The sequence below is a fragment of the Chionomys nivalis genome, chromosome 26 (genome assembly GCF_950005125.1).
Source record: "Chionomys nivalis chromosome 26, mChiNiv1.1, whole genome shotgun sequence".
NCBI classification, from domain to species: domain Eukaryota; kingdom Metazoa; phylum Chordata; class Mammalia; order Rodentia; family Cricetidae; genus Chionomys; species Chionomys nivalis.
The window spans coordinates 21,912,276-21,940,127 of NC_080111.1; the positions used below are offsets into that span (position 1 = coordinate 21,912,276).

The following is a 27,852-nucleotide window of genomic DNA, read 5'->3' on the forward strand; positions in this document are numbered from 1 at the left end:
TAAATACAAACTAGGTTATAGAGTTCTATTTGCTTCCATCAAATAACAAACTGTAGAGATATTATTAATAATAGTAATATCAGTAACCGTCGCTCAAGATTGTGTTCATGTAAACTATTTGATATTAAACAGGACATCTAAAACCCATTAATACATGTTCTTTCAGTCAACCACTGTGTTGTGTGAACACAGGAGGAGGTTGGAAACAATGCAATCCAATAACAGGGATTTTCTTAATTGAGTGAGCAGATAACCTTCATTAAAATGTTGTTAAGTATTTCTTTTCATCAGTATGTACTTAAAATTAATATGAAAAGAGTACAAGACACCATAATGTATACGTGAACTTATTAAAAATAGTATATTTTAATTAACAATTGAAATGTAGATTTATAATTTAAATGTAAAATTTAAACACTGAAAATACAATCAATAGCTAAAAGGCATGAAGAGTCAGGGTTGTTTTTCAGTAAGTCCAAACATATTGCGGACATTTTCCTGTGTTTCGTAGGATGATGAATTGTTTTGGTAGTGTCAGACAAACACAACTCCTTAGGGGGGTGAAAATCCAATCTAAAGCCTATGGGTATACTCAGGTGGCACTCTTAGCTGTGGGCCAGTTCTCATTAGTCCACTGCCAGAAGCAAACGGTCTCTGACTCTATGTCATCTCTCCATTAGGGCTCTACCTCAAGCAAAGAAGGGTCCGACAGAAATGCCCACCAGATACAAGGGGCCCCCAGTTGGAAATCAGCATACGGCTTAAAGTCATCCATGTGGAAAAAGTTTGAAAAATCTTTTCAACAGTGTTCACCGTCATTCCCTACCCAAACTCCTCATTTTCACTTATTGTCAGTCATATCTATATTCTGAAAACATCATAGCATTGTATTTAAGGAGACGGCGCTCATCCCAGTGAAAGTTTGCCCTCAACAGCTAACAAATGATAGAACGCTCTGTCATTGGACTTGTCTTTAGAGACAGTCAGAATTTCATACCACGGTCTTCTGCGCACATCATACAGATCAATCTTGTTTGGAGTTCTACTATTATCCACCCAGGGGGAAGCTGAAAAACAAAACATATCAGAGAAACCAAGTCAAAGTAGTAAAGCATGGCTGGGCTGACAGGCTGTCTTATTGGGTCTAGGTGTTCACACCAAGACTGGCAAAATTTGGATTCCATCTCTCGGACACACCTGGTGGAGATGGAGAGAACTGAACGCTAGTCTCTGTCTTCCAGCAGGAGAATGCCACTGCCCCCCCTCCCCCAACACGCACAAGGGTAATTAAGTACAACCTACAAAATTAATGAGACTGAAAAATCACAAAATACAGAATAAACCGAATCCCACTTATCTATATGAGTGTTCAAATACAAAATGCCATCCTTGTATCATCAGGGTTTCCCTTCTCAAAACTGGGAAGCAGCACACAGTATGAAAGGAAGCCATGGCCAACCCTCTCCTCGCAGTGCTGTGGAAACAAGCTTAGACACAGAGTGTGGGCAGGGTTAACTTAGAAGCCGTTCCTCGACAGAGTATGGTCGTGCACTGAGAAAAGTGACGCCTTCGATTAGCTGCTCATCCTGCTTTCACTCGGCGCAAACAGTCACTGAACACAGACTTTTTCACCAGGCGTGGTGGCACACGCCTTTGATCCCAGCCCCTAGAAGGTAGGGGCTCTATGAGTTTGAAGCCAGCATGGTCTACAGGGACTTCTGGGTAGCTTAGCTGCGGAGAAAAAGCGGTATCTTCTCTCATATATAAATACTGTTTTTCTTGGATCCTTAATTTTAAAGTAGCATTATCATAGCCTTCACAGTCATATGCTTAATAAATGATGAGTACTGTTGACATAATTTATCAATTTCTGTTTCAAATGGACAACTTGAAGTTTTAGTTTCAGGTTAAAATTATAAATGCGAGGTTAAAGTACAATTAAAGTTAACTCTCTCCGTATGTGTGTGTATATGTATATATACTATGCATAATGTGTGTATATATACATATGTGCGTATATTATGTAATATTGTATGTATAATGAGTATAATATATGCATATACATATATGTATATATAATGTGTGATATATACACACATACACGCATGTTCTTGTTGTCAAGCTGCTGTGTAAACACAGTTCCTTGGTAGCTTGGTACAGCTCTCATCCCTCATCAGGGAGGCTCCTTTCATAATGGACAGACATTGATACAGAGACCCACAACTGGCCAGAGTGTGGAGAATAAGTAATGGGGAAGTTCCAGGCACCAAATTCAGTGTCTATCAAATCACCTCCCGCTAATGCTCAAGGAGCAACACTGAGGAGGTGACACCAAGATTGTCAGAGGCAGAGGATGGGGAGGATTGTTGCCAGGCAGCATCTTCCACACACGACAAGGCTGGTGCTCTCAGGAACTCTGAAAATCTCGAGTTGTGAGCCCTGACCATCATCCTGTCAGTCAGCAGTCTAGCCGGGGCCACGGGAGGCTTGCGGGGCTAGGGGAGGGTTACTGGGACAAGACGCCTTGAGCTGGTTTCCTTCAGAGACGGAGTAGCTGGCCTGTGTCCAGGTGGATGAATCGACACCCACACACATATGGACGTCTCTAATTGGACTCAGTGGGGTGTACGGAAAAGCACGAAGTAAGTGGAGAGCAGGGCACAGAGGGGCCAAGAGGAGAGGGGTGTGATCGAAAAACATACTTTACATGTAATAAATAAATACTGTTTAAAAGATAAAGTTTGAGCTTTGAAACTTTATTCTGTGAAATAATTTAAGCAGAAAATCAGTGACCTATGAGATTCAAAACTTTTACTTCTGAAATTAGAAACTAAAACTAAAAACTTCTTGGCTTATTATACTTATTTTGAAATGTAAATAATTCATACTTATTCCAATTAAACTACATTTACTCTGGTCAAAGTTCTCTCAAAATCTTTATTTCCCCTACAGTCTTGGCCCAAAGAAGGCAAGGACTGAGCTCACGAACTGCAAGGCTGTTTTACGCCTCAGGAGTCCCACACATTGAAACTGTCTGGACATGGGACTCAAGAAAACTCCTACCTCACATGCCATATGCAAATGATACAGTTCTCCATTTTCTTCCTTAAGAAATCATGGAAATTATGGAAACTCGTGGTGAGAACCAGGCTTATTATCCAACTAAGATAATTTGGCTAATTAGAGTATGTCAAAATATACACACAACTCAAGAAGCCCTTCTTGACTGTGGAATTTCATGAGTAGCGAAATTATGAAATGACTTATTCATTTTAAATGACTAATCACATTTACATAAACTGTAAGTTTAAATATAGCACTCCCCAAAGAACCAATTACTGGCATAGTTAATATAACATCCATTAAATTTATTTCTTTAAAATCTGTTCAGTTCTCATCCTAAAGTATCAAGGCTATAAATAGCACACTTTTCCTTGTGGTAGTCTTAGAATTAAGCAACAAATATGTGGATAGATATATTAGTTCCCATTCCACCATTAGTGTAAAACATCAGTTAATATTTCAATAACAATAAAAGAATTTAAAGAAATTGTGCACAAGTTTCTATGCCATCTCTCTGTTTATACATTCATTTCCTCTCCACTGGAATGCATCCCTTTGGTTTGCTTGATTAAAATGACTTCAGCTTTATAAATGCTATTCTTTTCCTAATTAGCACAGGCCCGTGTGTTTTGTACAAATGATGAAGACACTGGATGAGAAAGGAGGGTTTCCTGCTTTGTGTGGTTTGTTAGCTCATGACCTCCTGCCCACGAGCAGTTTTTCTGGGGTCTATCTGCTGCAGTGCATATGTGTTTCCCAGACTCAGATACCATTGTTTCACACTTTCCATGTTCCTCCATGTTTTTGTAATTTCTGAAGCTTCACTAAGCTCCCAAAGTTCAGAAATAGCCTACTGATACTGGGTTAGTTATAATCCCCAAATGCCCCAAAACCTTTTTCTTTCTTTCTTTCTTTCTTTCTTTCTTTCTTTCTTTCTTTCTTTCTTTCTTTCTTTCTTTCTTTCCTTCCTTCCTTCCTTCCTTCCTTCCTTCCTTCCTTCCTTCCTTCCTTCCTTCCTTCCTTCCTTTCCCCCCTCTCTTTCTTCCTTTCTCTTTCCTTCTCTCTCTCTCTCTCTCTCTCTCTCTCTCTCTCTCCCTCTCTCTCTCTCTCTTTCCTTTTTCTTTCTTTCTGGACAGAGCTTCTTGTCAACATTAGGCATCCCAGAGGATAATTTTCTAGCAAATTCCACCAGTATGATTCATCTGCCTTTCGGGAACATACCTGTGTCTCCAGAGGATTAGAATCTCAGGTCAGGGAACTAGGCCATGAAGACTTTATTTCAACCTTAGCTATAGATTAGATTATTTTATAACATATCTGTCACCTGTGTATTCTTTATAGAACTCCTAAGTCTAAAAGACCTTCTCATTTCAATCTCTGTTACAGTCAAGAAGTCTTTCAAATTTATGTGTGCAGGTTTGTAATTGTTGTGCCATGTATTTGTGGTGACTGTTCAAATGTGTGTAGGTACACCTATCCACGACCAGGCTCCTGCGGGCCAGAGGAGGACATTGGGTCTGCTATTGGAATACCTATAGGCAGTCAGCAAACCCCAGCATGCCTTTTATCAATCCTCTTGTGAGAGAGTTGCCCACACCCAAGGTTTTATGTTGGCGGATTTGAACTCTGCCACTGCGCATGTGCAGCAAGCATTCCTACTGGCTGAACCATCCACCAAGTTACTAAGTCTCTGTCTATAATAAAAATTTCTGGGTCTACCTGCTGTGACTCTCTTCACCTCTCCTGAGTGATCAAGACAGGCAGCGATGCACAGAGCTGAAGAGACTGTGGTGACTTCCCACAGCCATTGTCCAAAAAGAAGCCAGGAACTGAACAATCTCACCAATAACTTTGATAATTGATCACATAAGATGGGGATTTTAAAGTTAATACAAAAGTATATTTCTTTTTCTTTTTTCTCCATTGTTGTGAGTTTTTTTTTTTGAGGTTTAGCAGTTCTGTTATTGTCCTTTAATCTTTTTTTTTCCATTTTTTTTTATTCTTTTTTAATTAAAATTTCCAACTGCTCCCCGTTTCCCATTTCCCTCCCCTCCTCCCACACATTGCCCCCTCCCCCCACTCCCCTCCCCCATCCCCACTCCTCTTCTCCTCCCCCCAGTCCATTTCCCCTCCCTCTCGATACTGAAGAGCAGACCAAATTCCCTGCCCTACAGGAAGACCAAGGTCCTCCCACTTCCATCCAGGCCCAGGAAGGTGAGCATCCAAACAGGCTAAGCTCCCACAAAGCCAGTTCATGTATTAGGATCGAAACCTAGTGCCATTGTCCTTGGCTTCCCATCAGCCTTCATTGTCCGCCATGTTCAGAGAGTCCAGTTTCAACCCATGCTTATTCCGTCCCAGTCCAGCTGGCCTTGAAGAGCTCCCAATAGATCAGTTCCACTGTCACAGTGGGTGTTTTGCACGTGTTTGGGTGCACACATTTGGTACATGCAGGGCCCTAGGTTGATCTTTGGAATCATACTCCATGGCTCTCCAATGTGATGCATTAAGGCAGCAAATCACAACCAAACCCAGAGCTCAGTGACATGGCTAGTCTTCCTTTCCAGCTTCTTCTGGGGACTTCCGTGTCTACCTTCCTAATTACAGAACGGCCACCATGCCTATAAGGCATTTCCATGAGTTCTAGGAATCTGCTCCCTGGTCAGTCCTTAGGTTTGCACATGTTCTAAACCCTAAACCATGTCCTTAGCCTCAGGTTTCTTAATTCTTTATAGAGAAGATCAAGGTGAGATTTCTGCTTTCACTAAGATTGAAATCTTTTGATAGGAATTATTATGCTCCATAAAATTCATACGTTTCTTTAAAGACACAGGAATGTGGGTGGGAGGATGGTTGTTCGTTTCTGGCTGCCCAGACCCAAAATAATCCTACAGAAACTGTATTCTTGCAATACTGCTTGGCCAATAGTTTAAATGTATTTCTAACTAGCTCTTACATCTTAAATTAACCCATTTCTAGTATAGGCTCGTGGTTTACCGGTAAGGTTTTGGGGCCTCTGTCTCCTTCAGCAGCTACCTGGCATCTTCTTGACTTCACCTTCTTTCCTCCTCTATCTGTTTGGAATTCCCGCCTTACTCTATTCTGCCCCGCTGTAGGCCTAAGCAGCTTTATTTATTAACCAATGGTAATAAAACATATTCAAAGCATACAGAGGGGACTCCCACATAACAAGAAAATTAAAAGGCTATAATTTACATTAAGGGCAAGAACATTAAACTTTACTAACATTGCTAATCTTAGGTGGCATATATTTAAAAATATTTATAATCTAATATAAATTTTCTTATATATTTACTTAGTAAGACAAAGTTATACCAAATTAGAGTATTTATATTGTAGTAAAATTAAAGACTATAAATTCTTCTGTGATATTACTAATTAGTATGTAAAATCCCACTGTGATATTAAGTGGAATGTTATTTATCCAAGCTCAAAATTATGGATGATCACATAGCAAAGAGAAAATGTCTGTGTTCTGCAGTTCTCTCAAATTATGATTTATAACCATTCACTGTGGAACCCAGTTCAGGAGAGGAAACCAGAGCTTCTCAGGTCCCTGGAAAAGGAGGGGGGGGCAGTTTTCACCTTCCATATCTCTTCAGCATTCCACCAGGACTTGAGGATGGCTGGAGAGAGTGTTAGAAACATCACAGAATTTGCATTTCTGAATGAATCATTTCACCGAAGGTGATAATGATCACTTACAAGGACGTTTTCCATGACCCCCACCCACATGAACTGTGTCTTCTGCTAAACCAGCTGCAGTATTATTTTGGCACCCTTTTATCATCAATTGCCTAACAACAAAAGTATTCATTTTTTTTATTTCATTTATTGGGGAATAAAAAAAAAAAACGGTTAATGATACATTGAGGACTATACCTCGTGGCAGAAACACCATGAAAAATGACAGCTCATTGTACTCCCATTGGTAAGTTCAAACATATTTTGGTAACTGGAGACTTCACAAAAATTTAAAAAGCAGTACATTTTATACACTCAAAATATGACAGGAGAGTCACGCACATCTTCTATCTCAGTGCAGCTGAGAGCCAGCAATGTGAGGCTTGTCTCGGTCATGTTCTACAGAATATCAGGCACATGCTGAGTTACGACACAATCAACTGTGACTCTTTTTTTAAGGAAGAAACTTAATTGGCTCAACTTGTCTTATCTACCCGACAGAATTTACAGCTGCCATCATTCCAAAATAGATTCTCCATAGCTTCTGCCTTGTGCCACAGCCCTAGAATGGGTTGAGGAAAGAGTGTTCCTCTTAGGTGAGTTCGGATAGTACACTCATGGCGGTGGTGGCGCACGCCTTTAATCCCAGCACTCAGTAGGCAAGGTCAGGTGGACCTCTGTAAGTTCGAGGCCAGCCTGGTCTACAAGAGCTAGTTCCAGGGCAGGCTCCAAAGCTACAGTGAAGCCCTGTCTCGAAAAAAACAAAAAACTCTGAATCCAGATAGTACACTCAGATTGAAGTGCCAAGGGGATGCAGAAAAAAAAAATTGCTGAGCTCTTTAGACTTTGATTGATATTGGAAACATTCAAAAGATAGAAAGATGAATCTATCTAAGCGTCAGGACAGAAAATGTCTTAAAGTATAGTATCAAATACCCCATGTCTTCTCATAGCAACAGTTTGTTGGCGACTCTAAGTTCGGAACTACTTGTCACGTGTTCGTCATGTGTGCACTAAGTTCCCCTCCTTGCAGAGTGTGGCGGTGCTGGACCTCAGCATTCGGGAACCAGAGGCAGGTGAACTGCTGTGAGTTGGAGGCTAGCCTGGTTTGCATAGTGAGGTTTATGCTAGGCTCCACAGTGAGACCTGTCCCAAAACAAACAACAACAACGAAAACCCAAATAAATACCACTCTAAGAAATTCTGCAGAGATCTGGGACAATCAGAGTTACTGTTTCTGTCAGTGTTTCACTTCCAAAGCCTCCCAAGCCAATGGACATAGAGCCACAAAGGCAAGGAAGGGTTGTGGAAAAGGTGCAGATCACGTCAGTACAGCCTGAGGCATGGGTGACAGACTTCCTTCATTGTTCAGGCTCTGAGAAGCACAGACACAGAGAAGCTCTAAAAATTGAAGTCGTGAGTCAGGTGGTCACTCGCAAAGGATACACGGATCCGGATGGCAAACTCCTGTGAGCAGCCGGCAAGCTCTGCCACAGGTGTAGACACAGAACTGGAAGAGCAGTAAACTCTGCTTTTTCCCATTTATTCTTTGACAGTTTGATACATGTGTATAATAAATTTTGATCCTTTTAACTTCCCATTCACCTCTTCCTCTAGCTTCTCATTTCCTTCTCTTGCTGAAGCTCGTGCCCTTGCACTCTTTGTCTGGTGTGTGTGTGTGTGTGTATGTGGTGGTTGCCTACAAACTCTTTATTATAACAACAAATTTTCTATAGTCAGTAATGGCTTCAAATAGGCAAGTTACCCACGAGGAAAAGCTTGAAATAGCCTATATTTGGAACCTACGATATATATAGAAGATGTTAGCAATCCGAATTACTTCCAGATGAAATTTTAGAATTCGGATTGCTTGCCTAAGAAATTCATTGATCTGAGCAGAGTGGCATATGCCTTACATCTCAGCATGTGGCACCTTTGGACTTCACAGGCCCGTCGGGGTTGTATAGTAAACTCTTTATCTCAAACAAATTTAAATTATAAGATGAATTCATTGGAATGAAAGAACTGGAATCCAGCTACTGGGCATTGCCAATGTTGTTCATAGTACGAAAAAGATATCTAAGTATAATCTGCACTTATGCTATTCATATACCAGCGCAACTCTAAGTTCAAGACTTGTACCAGGAAAGAACAAGCTATGAAGCTCCTGGGTCCCAGTTTCTGTCCTTCAGGTGTGCCACTGTTTGTGACAAATGTGGGGTCTCACAGAATACCACGGCCGGACAGGCTAATTAGCAAAGCTTGCTTTGTTCAAATTAGGAGGTTTGGATTTCTCTGCTGATGGAATGAGTAAAACTGTGGATGAGTGGCAGGACTATATTGCTCATCCTGCTTCTCCACACTGGAGTTTTAGCGTGGTTCTTTACAGAGGCAGTCGCTGTGTATGCACTGGACTCCAATGATTAAGGACAAGAACATAACTGGAATTCTGTTACGTGGGGAGCAGTCAAATAAGGAAATGTCTTATTCCACGAGGGAGATAGTTGCATATGGTCCAGACAGCCCTGATTGTCAGCTTTATGTATGTATTATTGGCATGTTGCATTGTTTATGGGAAGGGGATGCATGGATTTTAGTATGGGAAGAAAGTCCTGAAAGATGACTGACCTACTAAAGATATTATACCACGTCTAAAATTCTCCTGTGAATTCTTTTCTCTGGGAATGAAATCATGAAGTTTAACCTAATAAACACCTACGACTCTCCATGGCATGGAAGATGCTGTGCTGGGCGCTACTGATCATAGAGACACATCATGAACTAGCTCCAGGCATGGTTACACAGACTTCAGTGGTTAGGCTAAAAGTGTATTCCACTAATTTCTGAAAGATTATAAAATTGGATAGCTGTTCTAATACATATGAACTGAAGTTTTCCAAGGGGATAAAAGAAGAAAGACTGATCTTGGAAAAGCTGGTAGATGATGGAAGGTGGGAAGAGGCACATGACCAGGTAGGCTTTATAAACAAACACACAGAGCTGTGGAAAGCAAGGGAGATTAAAAGACAACAGAATAAAGGCTAAGTTAAAGAAGGAAAACCCTATCTACAGTAACGCAATAAGGGCTGAGCTGCTGAGAGGGGAAAACTGGGGTTGCAGGTCGTGGTTGTCCTTGGATGTCTGCAGGGCACGTAAGGCAAACACCACTGGGTGAACAATGCTAGCCTTTCACAGGGACCTTAGCACCTGATTTTCACCAATCACTTTGCAGTCATTTCATTAGACCTCTTAGCTTTGTCTTTCTTAAAATGCTTGTAAGTTTTCCTTCTCTTCTAACTGAGGGCCGTATGAGTGATGGTTTCCATTTAGGAGGATTCTTCCTTCATGAACAGGGTTTTTATATTATCAGATTTAATTCCTCTGCCTAGCCTTTAAAGAGTAACCTACAATTTTTAAAATTGTAAATTATAATAATAACTATTGTTATTATTAATGATATGTAATAATAATTGTAATAATATTATTATTTAAATGATAATCATTGTTATAACAAGTATATAATAATAAATAATACAATAATTGTTCTGTAGCAATATTATTATTAATGTGTGTGTGTGCATGCGTGTGTGCGCACATGTGTGGGCACAGACCCTACAACACTCAGGTGGAGGTCCAGAGACAAGTTTGTGGAGTAACGCTCTTTACTTTCATTTTTATGTGTGTTCTAGGTTTCAAACTGCATAGCAAGCCACTTTACCTGCTGAGCCATCTTCTCTGTCCAATCCAAATGTCTTTAACTTTACGCTTTGTTTCTGAGCAATAACGATGCTGGTCATCAGGAGAAGGATGCGTTTTCTCCAGTGCGTTCTCTCTTTTCCCTCAGTTAATATAAACTCAATTACAGAGACAGCCCTGTGGCTAAGGATACATCCCCACCAGCTTTAAAAGTCCTATTATATATTGGACCCGCATGAAACATCTCCATACAGAATAGGGAAACTTTGCTGTCAGCAGAAGCAGCGGTTAAGTGGCGAGTTGGTTGTTTAAGTAGGATACTCAACAGAAAGGATGCTTATACATATTTAATCCTTTAAGTAGCTCAGGAAGGACAAGGGCACCAGGAGTTTTATGAAGTACAGGAGGGGAAGAGTTACTGGAAAGAAAGTTAGCTATGTTTCACCGGAGGGAAAATTCTGACAATGAGATGCCCCCAGTGTAGTAAGACATGATAAAGCTTTAAGTACAAAAAAAAAAAAAAAAATCACAATTCTCCAAGAACAAGTGCCGTGCCTCAGGAGTGGTGTGGATGCTGGGATAGTTCTTTGAAACTTTATTCCTAACCTCACGGGTGTGTAAGATCTCTGCGTCTTAGACAAAATGTTGCCGGCGTCTTTAACCAACAGCATCAAACATAAAATGAGCAACACATCAAAGATGGTGTAAAACTGAATGACATGGGGGGCTCATGCTATATAAAGGAAAAGAGAACAGGATGAGAGATATTTTCTGAGTTAAAACAGCTGAAGGGTTTAGCTATGCGCACTGACATACTTTAGAGATAGCGTTGAATTACAAACAAGTCTCACTTTTTAAATTAGCATCTACTTAGCTGCTCCACCCCATGAGCAAAGAGAGAAACATGTCACTTAGTTCAACTGTGACCAGAACTTTAGGTGAACAGCCATTATGAGCAGCCTAGTGAGGCACAGGGAGTGACTATGACCACGCTCAGGTAAGAGACGGGGAATGAGGCAATGGATATGACGCTGGGCAGCCTAGTGAGGCACAGGGAGTGACTGTGACCACGCTCAGGTAAGAGACGGGTATGAGACAATGGGTATGATGCCAGGGAACACAGGACAGCCTGAAGTCTTACAGATAGTACTGCCCAATTTCACACGTGTGTCTGCTGCATATTGCACACCACACAGCACACAGCGGTAGCACACAGCGAGCCAGGCACAGGATGACAAACGTGAAGCCTGTGCTCAGCTGTGCGCCGAGCTCTCTCCGTCTTCTCAACAGCCACACTGCAACTTTGCTGTTCGGCACTGAACTTATCGCTTTGCTCCCAGATGAAAATACCACCGTTATAACTTTCAGCAAACAGCCACAACATTCCATGTTCCATTCAAATTAGAATGTATGGCCATCTTAAAAATACAGATTTTTTTTATTAGTTCTCTGATGTCCCCATCTTTTGTGGTCAAGAAGTCTCCTTTATAATTGTTACTTGGCCTTCCTTTGTTCAGTTCTCTACATGTTCACATTTGCCATGTCCCAGCAACACATTCTGAGGATGCTCCCTTAGAACTTGCTCCTCCTAGGAGACACACACAGCAATCAAACACCCAGAATAGCTGTAGTACTCTATCTAGACACAGTCACTGTGACATTCAAGGTCTCATATTCTGCCACCAGCGTTGGCTCAATACAACTCCTTCCTGTAGCAATCAGACCACCAGGTCACCAGTGCACCCAAAGATTTGTTCAATTCTTTGTGTTTCTCTCCAGAAAGACTTTGCCTACTTTTATTTTATTTTTATTTTTTGCATTTACTTGAGTTTTAATCTACAGTTCATAAGCCTCTCTGATGATATTAGTCCTGGTTACTTTTCTCAGCTTTCATAGGAAATCTATTACTGCCGCCGGCCTAATTTTTGCTGCTTTAATCACTGAATGATCTCGCTGCGATCTACATGTGGAGATGGGCGGCTTGTGATGTTCTGCTGAGATTCGCTCTCAGGAAGGGAGAAGCAAGCTGCTGCAATGCACGTGCGTGCAACGTGTGGCCCGGATGCTCTTGCACCTGGCAGTGCTTCTGTGTCCTTCCTTAGGACAGCTCAGACCGTCTCAGCTAAGCACAGGGGCATGGAAAGGGGACTGCGGACACGGGGACACTAAATTAAGTTCAGAGTCATCCAAGAAGAAATGCTTTGTGCTGTTTCTGAGAAGTTATCTGAGAATGGAAGTTATAGGGCTTTGCCTACTCAGTGAGCACAGATTGGCGCTGGCCAGCCAGTAGAGGTGGCCCACTCACACGACACAGACGTGATGCAGGGGAGTGTCCTGGCTCTCACTACTGACCAGCCCTCACCATGAATTAATATTTGATTTGAGGCAGGAACAAACTTCCATAATGTTAAAATAAAAATTTTGGTTTTTTTTTGTAATTGGCAGGACAAATAGTATCAATGGATACAGAGTGGATTTAATAACTACTGTAAAAAAGTAGATCTTATTTAAAACTAGCTTATACAGTGATGACTAGATGTCAATATATTCATAAGTAAACCGTGTGTTCATTCACAACGCTCTAAGCAAAAGAGAAAAAAGGAAAAGAGAAAAAGAAATCAGGCACCGTTGAAGATAACACACCATTAGCAACACTGCTTAGCACCGTTGAAGATAACGCACCATTGGCAGCACTGCTTTGCACCGTTGAAGATAACGCACCATTGGTAGCACTGCTTTTAGAAAGCCCAGACAAGCTGAGGCTCCAGGAAGACACAGTTTCTAGAAAACCATCAAAGGCCCCTCAGCAACTAAACTAAAGGAAAGAGTCTTCAAATGTTGCCGTATGCTATTTGAGGTTGAAGATATTCTCAAGTTATTTTCAAAATATCATATATAATGTATGAAAATTTGACTATCCATACGAGGAAAAGGAGTATCAGGCTACACACTTTACACACTTACACACAGATTCTACTACGGTTTATTCCAGCAAAATTTCAGCCTCACAACAAGGACAGTGCTGAGGAATTTAACACTGATGCTGCATGCATCAGGCCTTTCATTTTTTTCTTTTTTCAGTCCCTTATCTTCAAAATGAGCGAACAGTAAGGGCAGATCAAGTATTTAATAAGACAGATGGTAAATGTCATGTGAAATAGAGTTTCACTTTTTTCTGTTTCTCCCCCTTTGTAACAGAAAGTAATTATCTAAAAATGATAAGCACTCTCTACTTTAGCATTTCAACGAGGCACTGATTCTTACCCATAATCTCAATTTAATACTGCAATTGCCACAATTTCAGGAGGCTTTAATAGGTGAAACAAATGGTTTGTACCAACAATTACTTTTTTAAAAGTTCAAGAATTCATAGTTTTAGCTATTAATCAGTCTTGACAGATTAAACTTCATTTACATAGATTGGGGGGCAAAGGAAAAGATTCAGAAATGAAACATTTTCTACTGAGCATGGGTTCAACGAAAATGTTCTTGGCATGAATTCCAATCAGTTTTGTTTTGTTTTAGACATTTAATTTTATTTTTTATTTGAGCACCATAATTGCCTTTATGGTTATTAAGAATATTTTGTTACGCCGGGCGGTGGTGGCGCACGCCTTTAATCCCAGCACTTGGGAGGCAGAGGCAGGTGGATCTCCGTGAGTTCGAGACCAGCCTGGTCTACAAGAGCTAGTTCCAGGACAGGCTCAAAAGCCACAGAGAAACCCTGTCTCGAAAAACCAAAAAAAAAAAAAAAAAAAAAAAAAGAATACTTTGTTACATGTACACATTATATAAAGATTGTATATTAGTGTTACCATAATAAAACTTCATTATATTCTTTTTGGTAAATTAAGGATTCTCTCCATTTATTAAAATTCATACTGTTATAATTACTCAGCTTCATTACAAAATAGCAGAAGTTATTACTACTCCTTAGCTGTAGTTTTGAAACTGTTGACCATTCTCTCCATTCTCCCAAGACTGGGAACCAGGACTGTATCCTGTGCTACTCTGAGATCACCTTAGTGCCAGCTTCGCTGTGTCATGGATGGATGGTTAACCAGGGAACTGGGTCTAAGTATCCTGCAAAACAAGAATCTGGGCAGAGCAAAAGCTGACAGCTAGAAACGGAGTGCTGGGGAGGTCTTTGGGGGTCATCTTGTACAATAATTGGTTGTAAGAAAACACCCAAAAATTATAGCATGACAATGTCAAAAGGTAAGATGATTGTCAAAGCAACTAAAGGATAATTTTCCTTCTATCTTAGCTTAAAAATCTACCTATCTTCAAAATAGAAGAAGAGGGAGGGGGTAGAGGGAAAGAATGATGAGGGAAAGGAAACAGAAAGGACAGAAAGGATTGGCTTTCAGTCTCTTTTTAGGCAAATCTGGTGGATGAGCAAGTCTGCTGATGTTTAACTCAGGGTAGATACAGAAGTTCAAAGAACAAATTACCAAACGAACTACGTTTTCAGAGTCCTCTCCTCACGGGATCAAGCGAGAATCACGTGGGTGTCTAAACATCCTATTTTCCCAGCACCGGACGAGACGCTAAGAATATAAATGTATCTTTCTCCGAATGTAACTGCCATTGTTCTCTCGGTTTGAGTGCTGAGGCCAACAACAGTTTCCGAGAGCCACTGCATCATCCAGTGTCTGAGGTGAGGTGTGTTTACTTGGAACCTGGCTGTAGAACATAGTAGTTACTATACACTGCTGTGGGTGGACCTGTTTTAAGTAGCATTCAAACAATGAAACCAAGCATTTTAACTTTTTTTTGTGATCCAGAAAAAAAATTTCTGAGAGGCGATTTACTTTTAAACTCCATGACAAGCATTCCCATGAGAAAAGAAAATATCGGTAGCTTAGCTTAAGGAGCGACAGGAAAAGACTACATTTGGATAAATATATAAAATCTATTTTGTTTGCTACTCAAAGATCCTGTAAAGCAGTGGTTGTGGGGGCTTCCTGATGCTACAAACGGAGACACCGGGAGCCTGAAAGCTCGGGCAGCTTAACTGGAAGTTAGTTTTTCCTGCCAACCCTAGAGAGAAACGAAGAAATGGTCACAAGGAAGCCTATGATGTGGTCCGCCTCCCTGGCGTTATGACTCAGCCATGCTGACATTTCCTTCCCCATTTTAATTTTGCTTCTTTGTTAACCAATTGTGAACTCAATTATTTTCTTTAACGTCTTAGATCAAGTGAATGCTGACTGGGCATCGTGGAACCACACTACTGTAGAAATGCCTGATCCTTTGTCTTTACACTTTTCTTCTTAAGGTATATGGGTACTTCCCTGCATACTTGGTACCCAGGGAGGTCAGAAGAGGCACTGGATATGGCTACAAGGAATCAGAATTAGGTCCTCTGTAAGAACAGCCAGTACTCTTGACCAATGATCCATCTCTCTAGTCTATAATCTTTTGTACTTTGAAGTACTTTTAATTGTGGTTTATCTCAGGGACCCATCTTAACCTCTAGGGGCTAACCTTAGCAATAATTAGCATTTCTGTACTTTGTATGTGTAGATCAGGTCTCACAAAGCTCAAAAGACTCCCCAAGGCCCTGGAGCTCCTGCATGAGGGTTAATTTCACTACAAGAACCTAGTTAAGATGTTCTTTGGGTACAGTGCCTGCTGTTCAAGCACAGGGTGTGGTGCTGGATCCCCAGGATGCAGGTCAAAGCCTGACCCACGTCTACAGGCAAGAGAAGGAAAGGCAGCAGAGGACAGAGACAGGCTTACTGGCTAGCCAATCTAGCCTGACGAGGAGGTTGCAAGTTCAATGCCAGGATCTGCCTCAAAAGGAAAGGTGGAAAGTTACGGAGGGAGATGTCCAATGTTGGCTTCAAGCACACACAGAGGAATGTATCTGCATGCGTGTCCATATGCTACACCGACACGTTCCACAAAGCAGCACCGCTCACAACTTCCTGTCTCTCTTCATTAGTAAATGGGATGTAAAGACAGAGGTAAGACTGTCTGTGTTAGTTAGACAGAATTATTAGAGAGAATATAGTCTACTGAGACATTTGCAACAAGTTAATTCATGTTGATGACGCTATCTTACCCCTTGGATAAGAAATCTGGTGCGATTACATTGCTACTCTCATAAAGACCAACGCAGCACTGAACTCACTGGAGAAGGAATTGCATGAAGGTCAGATACTCCAGAGGGGCCATTTTAACAATCCTTCCAAAAGGTAACTGAATTCAGCAGGGAAGTCTTCTGCTGAGTCAGTTTGCCTGTCAAACCCTATTTTAAAAAATGAGGTTTTGTGGTTGGGCCCGGCCTGGCTTCCACAGCTAGCCTTCTGAGAGCATCGCTAGGATTTGGCTAGATTAAAGACGTAAAGCTCTTGTCCAAGGTATTAGGACCGAATGTCAAGACACTTAAAAATTTCTCGTTAGTATTAAAAATAAAAAAGACCCAACACTTCAATTAGCAATTCAGTATCAAAGGCTCATAGAACGCAACTAATACAGGTAAGAATTCCATGTTTTATTTAATAACTAGTGCCTGTCGAAAGCACTCGGGTACCACAGTCCTCTTCAGCATCACTCTTCCCCGTGTTCTGTCTGTGTGCACACTTTCTCTTCTAATCCTATTCGTCTATGGCCTCACTTTGTCTTTCTACCTGTCTCTCCTTTCTCTCTGGTCTTGGTTTTTTGCTTTCTCAATAATATCCTAATTTTTCAATCACCGCTTTTTTCCTTTCCCTCAAACCAATGTTTATGAAAATTTAAATGAGGTAAATGTTTTTAGAAGATTCAAAATGTATATGATGCTATTAGTTAATGAGAAATTTACTTGCACATTACTGGAGGGGTGTTAGGACAAGTCTGATATAAGTTAAATATTACCATATCAGGTTAATTATGCACACAGTGCTGCTGTTCTTCCTTTCTATTTCATGCCCCATATAAATAATATTTAACATTTAACACATAGCAAGAGTTTCACAGTGCTCTATTATATTTTATAAAGGTTCCACGAGAAGAAATACCACCATTATTGTAACCTAAGATATTGTGATTGCTTTCTAATTTAAGCATGGCTTTTGCTAGTGCACCAGAACTCTGAAAAAAAAGTAGTAATAATCCCCAATCTGCCATTTGCAATCACACAGAGGTTATGAATTCCACACCTGTTTATGTTACCCAAATATTTCATTTATTTCTATTACTATACAATGCAATAAAAAATGAAATTTTATTCTATTAATTTTTTTCTAGCATTTCACTATGACAAATTCAGTTGTCAGCACATTTAGTAAAACTAAATAGTAAAACAAAGCAAAACACCACGAACAACAACTAAAAAATCCTGAAGTATTATTGTGTCCACTGAAAAGCGTGTCCCAGGTCAGGTCATGAGAGAAAGAATGCATGCTGGACTCGTAAGAACGTGCTGAAGCTAACTGTGCCAAGCCTTCAACCGTGAACAGACATTTTCCTTAAGTTTTCCCATAGGCGCTCAGAGGGAACCCCTGATTACTTTTTGCTTTTGTGTTATCGGGTAGTGTTTAATCTCTCCTTAGAGTTCCTTATAGTTTTTTTTATAGGAATAAAAACATTCCAACAGCACTTATTTCAGTTTATAAGACATATCCATGCACACTGAATATGCATGATCACTGAGATGACCTAAGAACTGTTTGCAACATAATACAGTCAGAGAGCTGTGTTTTTCTGTCTTATTTTCTGACCCTTTCATTTTAACAAATGCAGATCCCTGGGCTAAAGGAGAAGCACTAATGCTTTTGAAATATAAGCTTCCACCGTAGAGCAGACTCTTGGAAAGAAACCATTCAACACAGTTCTAAAAGTCCATCTATTGCTGTACTGAGCTGTGCGGCTGGACCTGAACCAGGGAGTGTTCTTTCCCGGCTTCCTCTGTGTCTTCCTTCTCAGATTCATGCCTACGCATCTCCGCTCAGTCTCACATTGTAGCCTGACCAATGAGGAAAGTGCAACAGCATTGTTCCTAATGACTTCTTGGGTACTTCACTTTAAAGTAATTATGATCAAGTTAGTGCAATGTTACATGCTTTTTCATAATAATAATTTTATGGATTCTGGCATTTTCAAACATGTATAAGAGGTATTTGACCATATTCTCACCATGTCTCTTGACAGAAACCATCATCAATCCCTTTCCCAATTTTATTTCCTCTTCGTTATTATTAATTTACTTAGTTATTTTTAATCCGTTAGGTTGAATGATGCAACCAGATTGTACACAGAGGTACGTGCCATCCACTGGGGACTCTATCTGTGGCTACGCCACCAGTAAAAGTACTCTATAAAATGGCATTTCACAGGCATCTCTGATGCTAGTATCCGCAATTTCTCTCCATGTTTGCTGAAGCTCGGAACACGTACCTGGATAGTACCGCGCCAGGCCAGTGGCGCTACCAAACACCTGCCACAGCAAGGTAGGGTCCTCATCGCGGTTCCTCTTGAAAACTTCATCTAAGGCACTTGTCCAGTTGAGTTCATTTAACACTATGGTTGCTAGCAAAGACAAGAAAAATAATACATTTATTCAAATGTACATTATTATTATTATTTTATAAACTTATGCTGCATGTTCCTATTGTCTGCTATAAAATCCTGTCAGTTACTGGAACTCGAAAGGCTTTAAGCACAGAACTAGGTTTTCAACAATGTGCGGCAATAGTCTGATTGACGCTTAGAATGGGTGACTGGCCGAAAGCCCGCGCATGGCAGAATGTTCACCAGCATCTCGCGCCTACGCTATTAGGTAACAGCGCTACATCCCTTCACAGCTGTGACAAAGTCGTGACTTCAGACTTTCCTGAACACTTTTTTTGGTATAAAATGACTCCCAGGTACAAAGTACCAAGAGCTCCTTAGACACAAAGAAAATGAAGTTAGTTTATATCGCTTGGCTTTCTCAGAGACGGGTCTATAGTAGAATTTAATCAGTGCAACCCTCAAGTTCTACTGAATCTCTGTTGTATATTCATGCAAATTACTGGGGTACCAGAATTAAAAAACAACAAAAACATGATTATCATAGAGTACCTTTATCATCTGTGTTCACAGAATACTAAAAACATGTATACAGTTTGGTAGAGGAAAAAGTCATTAGGAAATTTGATAATATCAATGTTAGAAACTGGAGACTAGTCACTCAATACTTCATCAACACCATTCAAACCAATAATTTTTATTTTTCCTCTTCATTTGGTTAATAAAACTAGAGCATGTTGGTAATAAGGCCTATGTGATTAACTTAGATCCTGAATTATGACTACTTACAGATCTGGGGATGTTCTCCAAAAAACATGTCATTCAGTGGTTTGGAAGAATATCCCAAAAGAGAAGTCCAGATCGTAACATAACCACAGCATGGTTAAAGTTTCTTGAGGAGTAGTTAGTGGCTGTGTGCAGTGCCTGCCTGACATATTCAAAGTCCTTGTCTTGATTCTCGGAAATGGAAGAAACTTTGTGTGTCAGAGCACACCTACAGTGCCAGCATTTGGGTAGAGGATGTAAAAAGTTCATGAGTTTAAGGTCATCCCTGGAAGCCAGCTTGGGAGATATAAGCCCTATCTTAAAAAAAAAAAAATTAAAAAATGGAAGGAATATAATTTTCCCTTGTACAAAACAAGGTTCAGACAGTTCATGTGTTTCCTGTCCTTGTATGTAAAAGATATGCCACACTTTCAACAGAACAGATGTTGGGGTCAACACACATATGGGAAAGGCTACCTAACCTCAACTGGAAGACATTGCTTTGATTCCGCGTCTTCTCCAAGTGAAAGTGATTTCAGTTGATGTGAGCCCTTCCTCTTAGGAGCATGCACATTTATAGCCAGGAAGCACCCTTTAATCACTGAGCTAGCCTTGCTTCAACAGCTTTAACATTCCGTGCCATTAATTCATTTACTGCAAAGTATTTTCTAATTCCTGTAACTGTTCTCTGTTCTTTTCTGACCACAGGAAACAACAATTAAATAATGTACAGGCATTACGAAGCTAAAATGAAAAACAAAACTTTGTCTTTTCTTGGGCTTTTTTCCTTCTGTTATTTGTTTTGTTCTATTCTGATTTGTTTTTTAGACCTTATTATATTTTATTATTATCCTAGATGCCTGTCTGTTTTCTAAGGTGAGAGAGAATAGGGGTAGCTCCAAATGGGAGTGGAGGCAGGGAGGAACTAAGACTAGGGGGATGGAAACCATAATTAGAATATATTATATGGAAAAATACATAGATTTTCATTAAAAGAATCCTCCTATAAAGACGGGACATCAACCTGTAAAAAGAAAGTTGCTCAGCATGTTTGTTTATTTGTGAATGTTCCGTTGTTGTTTGTTTTATTTTAAAGAAAACAACAAGCATGAAGGAATTATAAAGCCACCCCGGGACTAGCATCCTGATGGAGCTCTCTTTTTTTTTTTTTTTTTTGGTTTTTCAAGACAGGATTTCTCTGTGGTTTTGGAGCCTGTCCTGGCACTAGCTCTTGTAGACCAGGCTGGTCTCGAACTCACAAGATCCGCCTGCCTCTGCCTCCCGAGTGCTGGGATTAAAGGCGTGCGCCACCACCGCCCGGCGATATTTCAATCTTGATGTATGTGATTACTTTCAGAAAGATCGTGCTGTGTGTGTGTGTGTGTGTGTGTGTGTGTGTGAATATTCATGAGATGTGTCAGATCCATGGTCCATCTGGGATACTGAAGAATCCATATTCTTAATCCCATGAACACCTAGGGGCCAGTTATATGAAAATCTACAATCATGTAGATAACCTGAGCTGATACCATTCATGAATATTTAAGGTATTATACAAATCATCAGAGAGGGACCTTGTATAGTAACACAGTACAGAACAAATCATAATGTTTATTTAGGATTCCTAAACACTTCATTATTATCCATACAATTCTGTCTTTTCAATTTCCTCGGCTCTATTTCACAACAAGCAACAGAAAACAGGCAACTACTTTATTATCAAAGTTTTGCTTGTTTTCTAGGCTGCCATTTTTTCTTATTTTTATTAGGTATCTTCACAACTATGATATTGTAGGGATGAGCACATCCTACAGTTTACAATTATGCGCTGAGAAAAACAGCTATGCTCTGAAATATTGCTATTCTTATGGCAATATGTCTTAAAATCTCAGTCGACACATTTAAATAAATTTTTGGATGCGACATTATAGATAGATTTCTAAGTGTTTTCATCCAAATGACTGCACCTACAAATGAGCAACGTATATAAAGTACGAGGGCACATGAGGCCCCTGAAATGCTTTTAAAGTTTACTCAGAATGAAGGAAATGATAATATATACCTCTCACTTTAGCAGGACATAAGTTTGGTACTCGGTGTGGACCAGGGTATCAGTATACACAAACTGGATATAAGGACTTCTGAACAGAGTCATCATTCTGGCTGTCCCAGAATAACTAGACATGAATGTCTAATGCCAAAAGTCAAAACACAAAGGTCAGCCACAGGTGTCCAGATCAAATAATACACCTCTTGGGAGACGGCAGGACAGCAGAGTCACAGTGCACACAGTCTTTCCATTCAGTCCCATGGCGAGAGATTGAGAGAGAGAGAGATTTAGAGAGAGAGATTTAGAGAGAGAGATTTAGAGAGAGATTTAGAGAGAGAGATTTAGAGAGAGAGAGATTTAGAGAGAGAGATTTAGAGAGAGAGATTTAGAGAGAGAGAGAGATTTAGAGAGAGAGAGAGAGCTGGCCTACATTCACATTCTTGTCATTTCCTCAGATGCACCCTCCAAATTCCTTATGAAACAAAATCCCGGTGCAGGCAGGCCCGGGTGGCGGAGGCACCGGCAGTCAGGCCCGGCAGGCAGGCCTAGGCGGCGGAAGCACCGGCGCGCAGGCAGGCCCAGGTGGCGGAGGCACCGGCAGGCAGGCCTAGGCGGCGGAAGCAACGGCGCGCAGGCAGGCCCGGGCAGCGGAGGCACCAGCACGCAGGAAAGTCCTGGCGGCAGAGGCACCGGCGTGCAGGCAGGCCCGGGTGGCGGAGGCACCGGCAGTCAGGCCCGGCAGGAAGGCCTAGGCAGCGGAAGCACCGGCGCACAGACAGGCCTGGGCGGCGGAGGCACCAGCACGCAGGCAAGTCCGGGCGGCAGAGGCACCGGTGTGCAGGCAGGCCCGGGTGGCGGAGACACCGACAGTCAGGCCAGGCAGGCAGGCCTAGGCGGCGGAAGCACCGGCGCGCAGGCAGGCCCAGGAGGCGGAGGCACCGGCAGGCAGGCCTAGGCGGCGGAAACACCGGCGCACAGACAGTTCCGGGCGGCGGAGGCACCGGCAGGCAGGCAAGTCCGGGCGGCGGAGGCACTGGATACAGGATAGTGCGGGCAAGAAACAGTGAAGCCTGCACTGAGAACAGATTGCCCCGCTACAATTAAATCAAACCCAATAGATAGCATCGGTAAGAGGAGATGGGCAGACGCCAAGGCAAGAATTCACCCAACAATCTGAAAAACAACATGAAAACACCAGAACCCAATGATCTTACAACACAAGGACTTGAACACCCTATCACAGGAGAAGAGGAAAAAACTGACTTTTTGAAAGCAATAGAGTCCCTTAAACAACATGTAAAAAATGCCCTCATAGAAATGGATGAGAAGTATAACAAAAAGTTTGAAGAAATGAGTAAATACGTAAATGATACCCTGGGAAGCCAAGAAAAAACGATCAAACAGGTAATGGAAACAGTCCAAGAATTGAAAACTGAAATGGAAGCAAGGAAGAAAACACAAACTGAGGACCAGCTGGATATGGCAAATATAGGTCAACGAGCAGAGACTACAGAAACAAGCATAATCAATAGAATACAAGAGATAGAAGAAAGAATCTCAGATTCTGAAGACAACATAGAGAAAATAAACGGACTGATCAAAGAAAACACCAAAACCAACAAATTCTCATCACAAAACATTCAGGAAATATGGGACACAATAAAAAGGCCAAACCTAAGAATAATAGGGATAGAAGAAGGAGAAGAGGCACAGCTCAAAGGTCCAGAAAACATTTTTAACAAAATTATGGAAGAAAACTTCCCCAACATAAAGAAAGATATTCCTTTGAATATTCAAGAAGCATACAGAACACCAAACAGACTGGATCAAAAAAAAAGTCCCCTCGCCATATAATAATCAAAACACAAAATATACAGATTAAAGAAAGAATATTAAGAGCTGCAAAGGAAAAAGGCCAAGTAACTTATAAGGGTAAACCGATCAGACTTACACCTGACTTCTCTATGGAAACCATGAAAGCCAGAAGGTCCTGGATAGAGGTACTACAGAAACTAAGAGACCATGGATGCAAACCCAAACTACTATACCCAGCCAAGCTATCGTTCACTATCAATGGAGAAAACAAGACATTCCAGGATAAGAACAAATTTAAACAATACGTTGCCACAAATCCAGCCCTACAGAAAGTAATAGAAGGAAAATCACAACCCAAGGAATCCAACATTGCCAACACTGCCTACAATAACCCAGGCATCTAGCGACCCTTCAACAGCACAACTCAAAGAAGGGAGGCACACAAACTCTTCTACCAAAAGCAGTAAGAATAACCGGAGTTAACAACCACTGGTCATTAATATCACTTAATATTAATGGTCTCAATTCACCTATAAAAAGGCACAGGCTAAGAGATTGGATACGAAAACAGGATCCAACAGTCTGCTGTTTGCAAGAAACTCATCTCAACCACAAAGACAGGCATCTACTCAGAGTAAAGGGTTGGGAAAAGGTTTTTCAAGCAAATGGTCCTAAGAAAAAAGCAGGTGTGGCCATACTAATTTCTAACAAAACTGACTTCAAACTAAAATCAATCAGAAGAGATCGACAGGGACACTTTATACTCATAACAGGAACGATTCAGCAGGATGAAGTCTCAATCCTGAATATCTATGCCCCTAATATAAAAGCACCCACTTATGTAAAAGAAATACTGCTAAAACTCAAGGCAGACATCAAATCACACACACTAGTAGTAGGAGACTTCAACACACCTCTCTCACCAATGGACAGGTCAATCAGACAGAAAACTAATAGAGAATTAAGAGAATTGTTGGAGGTAATGAATCAAATGGACTTAACAGACATCTATAGAACACTCCACCCAAATAGGAAAGAATACACCTTCTTCTCTGCAGCTCATGGAACCTTCTCGAAAATTGACCACATACTTGGAAACAAAGGAAACCTCCACAGATACAAAAAAATATCAGTGTCCACCTGTGTCTTATCAGATCACCACGGATTAAAGTTAGAAGCCACCAACAAACCAACCCCCAGAAAGCTGACAAACTCATGGAAACTGAACAGTCAACTACTGAACCACACCTGGGTCAAGGAAGAAATTAAGAAAGAAATGAAAGTCTTCCTTGAATTTAATGAAAACAAAGAGACAACATACTCAAACCTATGGGACACGATGAAAGCAGTGCTAAGAGGAAAGTTCATAGCACTAAGTGCCCACTTAAAGAAAACGGAGAAAGCATACATTGGGGACTTAACAGCACACCTGAAAGCTCTAGAAAAAAAAGAAGCAGACGCGCCCAGGAGGAGTAGAAGACTGGAAATAATCAAACTGAGGGCAGAAATCAACAAAATAGAAACACAGAAAACAGTCCAAAGAATCAATGAAACAAAAAGTTGGTTCTTGGAGAAAATCAACAAGATTGACAAACCCCTATCCAAACTAATTAAACGACAGAGAGAGAACACGCAAATAAATAAGATCAGAAATGAAAAGGGGGACATAACCACAGACACAGAGGAAATTCAGAGAATCATTAGATCTTACTACAAAAGCCTGTATGCCACAAAACTGGAAAATGCAAAAGAAATGGACACTTTTTTAGATAAGTACCATATACCAAACCTAAACCAAGACCAGGTGAACGATCTAAATAGACCTGTTAGTCGCGAAGAATTAGAAACAGTTATCAAAAATCTCCCTTCCAAAAAAAGCCCAGGGCCAGATGGTTTCAATGCAGAATTCTACCAGAACTTCCAAGAAGAGCTAATACCTATACTTCTTAATGTATTTCACAATATAGAAACAGAAGAGTCATTGCCAAATTCCTTTTATGAAGCTACAGTTACCCTGATACCAAAACCACACAAAGACCCAACCAAGAAAGAGAATTACAGGCCTATCTCACTCATGAACATCGACGCAAAAATTCTCAATAAAATACTGGCAAACCGAATCCAAGAACACATTAGAAAAGTTATCCATTATGATCAAGTAGGCTTCATTCCAGAGATGCAGGGCTGGTTCAACATACGCAAATCTATCAATGTAATCAACCATATAAATAAACTGAAAGAAAAAAACCATATGATCATTTCATTAGATGCTGAAAAAGCATTCGACAAAATACAACACTCCTTTATGATAAAGGTCTTGGAGAGATTAGGGATACAAGGGGCATACCTAAATATAATAAAAGCTATTTACAGCAAGCCGACAGCTAACATTAAATTAAATGGAGAAAAACTCAAAGCCATCCCACTAAAATCAGGAACACGACAAGGATGTCCACTCTCTCCATACCTCTTCAATATAGTGCTTGAAGTTCTAGCAATAGCAATAAGACAACATAAGGGGATCAAGGGGATCCGTATTGGAAAGGAAGAAGTTAAGCTTTCATTATTTGCAGATGATATGATAGTATACATAAGCGACCCCAAAAACTCTACCAAAGAACTCCTACAGCTGATAAACACCTTTGGTAATGTGGCAGGATACAAAATCAACTCCAAAAAATCAGTTGCCTTCCTATACACTAAGGATAAGGAAGCAGAGAGGGAAATCAGAGAAGCATCACCTTTCACGATAGCCACAAATAGCATAAAATACCTTGGGGTAACTCTGACCAAGGAAGTGAAAGATCTATTTGGCAAGAACTTTAAGTCTTTGAAGAAAGAAATTGAAGAGGCCACCAGAAAATGGAAGGACCTCCCTTGCTCTTGGATTGGGAGGATCAACATAGTAAAAATGGCAATTCTACCAAAAGCAATCTATAGATTCAACGCAATCCCCATCAAAATCCCATCAAAATTCTTCACAGATCTGGAGAAGACAATAATCAACTTTATATGGAAAAACAAAAAACCCAGGATAGCCAAAACAATCTTATACAATACAGGATTGTCTGGAGGCATTACCATCCCTGACCTCAAACTCTATTACAGAGCTACAGTACTGAAAACGGCTTGGTACTGGCATAAAAACAGAGAAGTCGACCAATGGAATAGAATAGAAGACCCTGACTTTAGCCCACAAACCTATGAACACCTGATTTTCGATAAAGGAGCTAAAAGTATACAATGGAAAAAAGAGAGCATCTTCAACAAATTGTGCTGGCAAAACTGGAAGTCAATCTGTAGAAGAATGAAAATAGATCCATATATATCACCATGCACAAAACTCAAGTCCAAATGGATTAAAGACCTCAATATCAGTCCAAACACACTGAATCTGATAGAAGAGAAAGTGGGAAGTACTCTACAACACATGGGCACAGGAGAACACTTCCTACGTACAACCCCAGCAGCACAAACACTAAGGACATCATTGAATAAATGGGACCTCCTGAGACTGAGAAGCTTCTGTAAAGCAAAGGACACTGTCACTAAGACAGAAAGGCAACCCACTGACTGGGAGAAGATCTTCACCAACCCCGCAACTGACAAAGGTCTGATATCCAAAATATACAAAGAACTCAAGAAATTAGACCGTAAAAGGTTAATCAATCCAATTATAAAATGGGGCACTGAGCTGAACAGAGACTTTTCAACAGAAGAAGTTCAAATGGCCAAAAGTCACTTAAGATCATGCTCAACTTCCTTAGCAATCAGGGAAATGCAAATCAAGACAACATTAAGATACCATCTTACACCGGTCAGAATGGCTAAAATCAAAAACACCAATGATAGCCTCTGCTGGAGAGGTTGTGGAGAAAGGGGCACTCTCATCCATTGCTGGTGGGAATGCAAACTTGTGCAACCACTTTGGAAAGCAGTGTGGCGGTTTCTCAGGAAAGTCGGGTTCAACCTACCTCTTGACCCAGCAATACCACTATTGGGAATATACCCAAGAGATGCCCAAACATACAACAAAAGTATATGCTCAACTATGTTCATAGCAGCATTGTTTGTAATTGCCAGAACCTGGAAACAACCTAGATGTCCTTCAATGGAAGAATGGATGAAGAAAGTATGGAATATATACATATTAGAGTACTACTCAGCAGTAAAAAACAATGACTTCTTGAATTTTGCATACAAATGGACGGAAATTGAAAACACTATCCTGAGTGAGGTAAGCCAGACCCAAAAAGAGG

General features: G+C 40.7%; 1 protein-coding gene across 6 annotated transcripts in view; it reads right to left on the reverse strand.

Annotated features, from left to right (window-relative positions):
* Cacna2d1 (calcium voltage-gated channel auxiliary subunit alpha2delta 1) overlaps window positions 1–27,852 on the reverse strand; it is a 422,605-nt gene that overhangs the window by 103,888 nt on the left and 290,865 nt on the right. For all 6 annotated transcript variants that reach the window (XM_057758274.1, XM_057758278.1, XM_057758273.1 and 3 more), the window contains exons 7-8: window positions 18,850–18,981; window positions 998–1,067 (exon numbers count right to left, since the gene is read on the reverse strand). In XM_057758274.1, coding sequence (XP_057614257.1) covers window positions 998–1,067; window positions 18,850–18,981 — 202 coding nt within the window. The remainder of the gene's footprint in view (window positions 1–997; window positions 1,068–18,849; window positions 18,982–27,852) is intronic.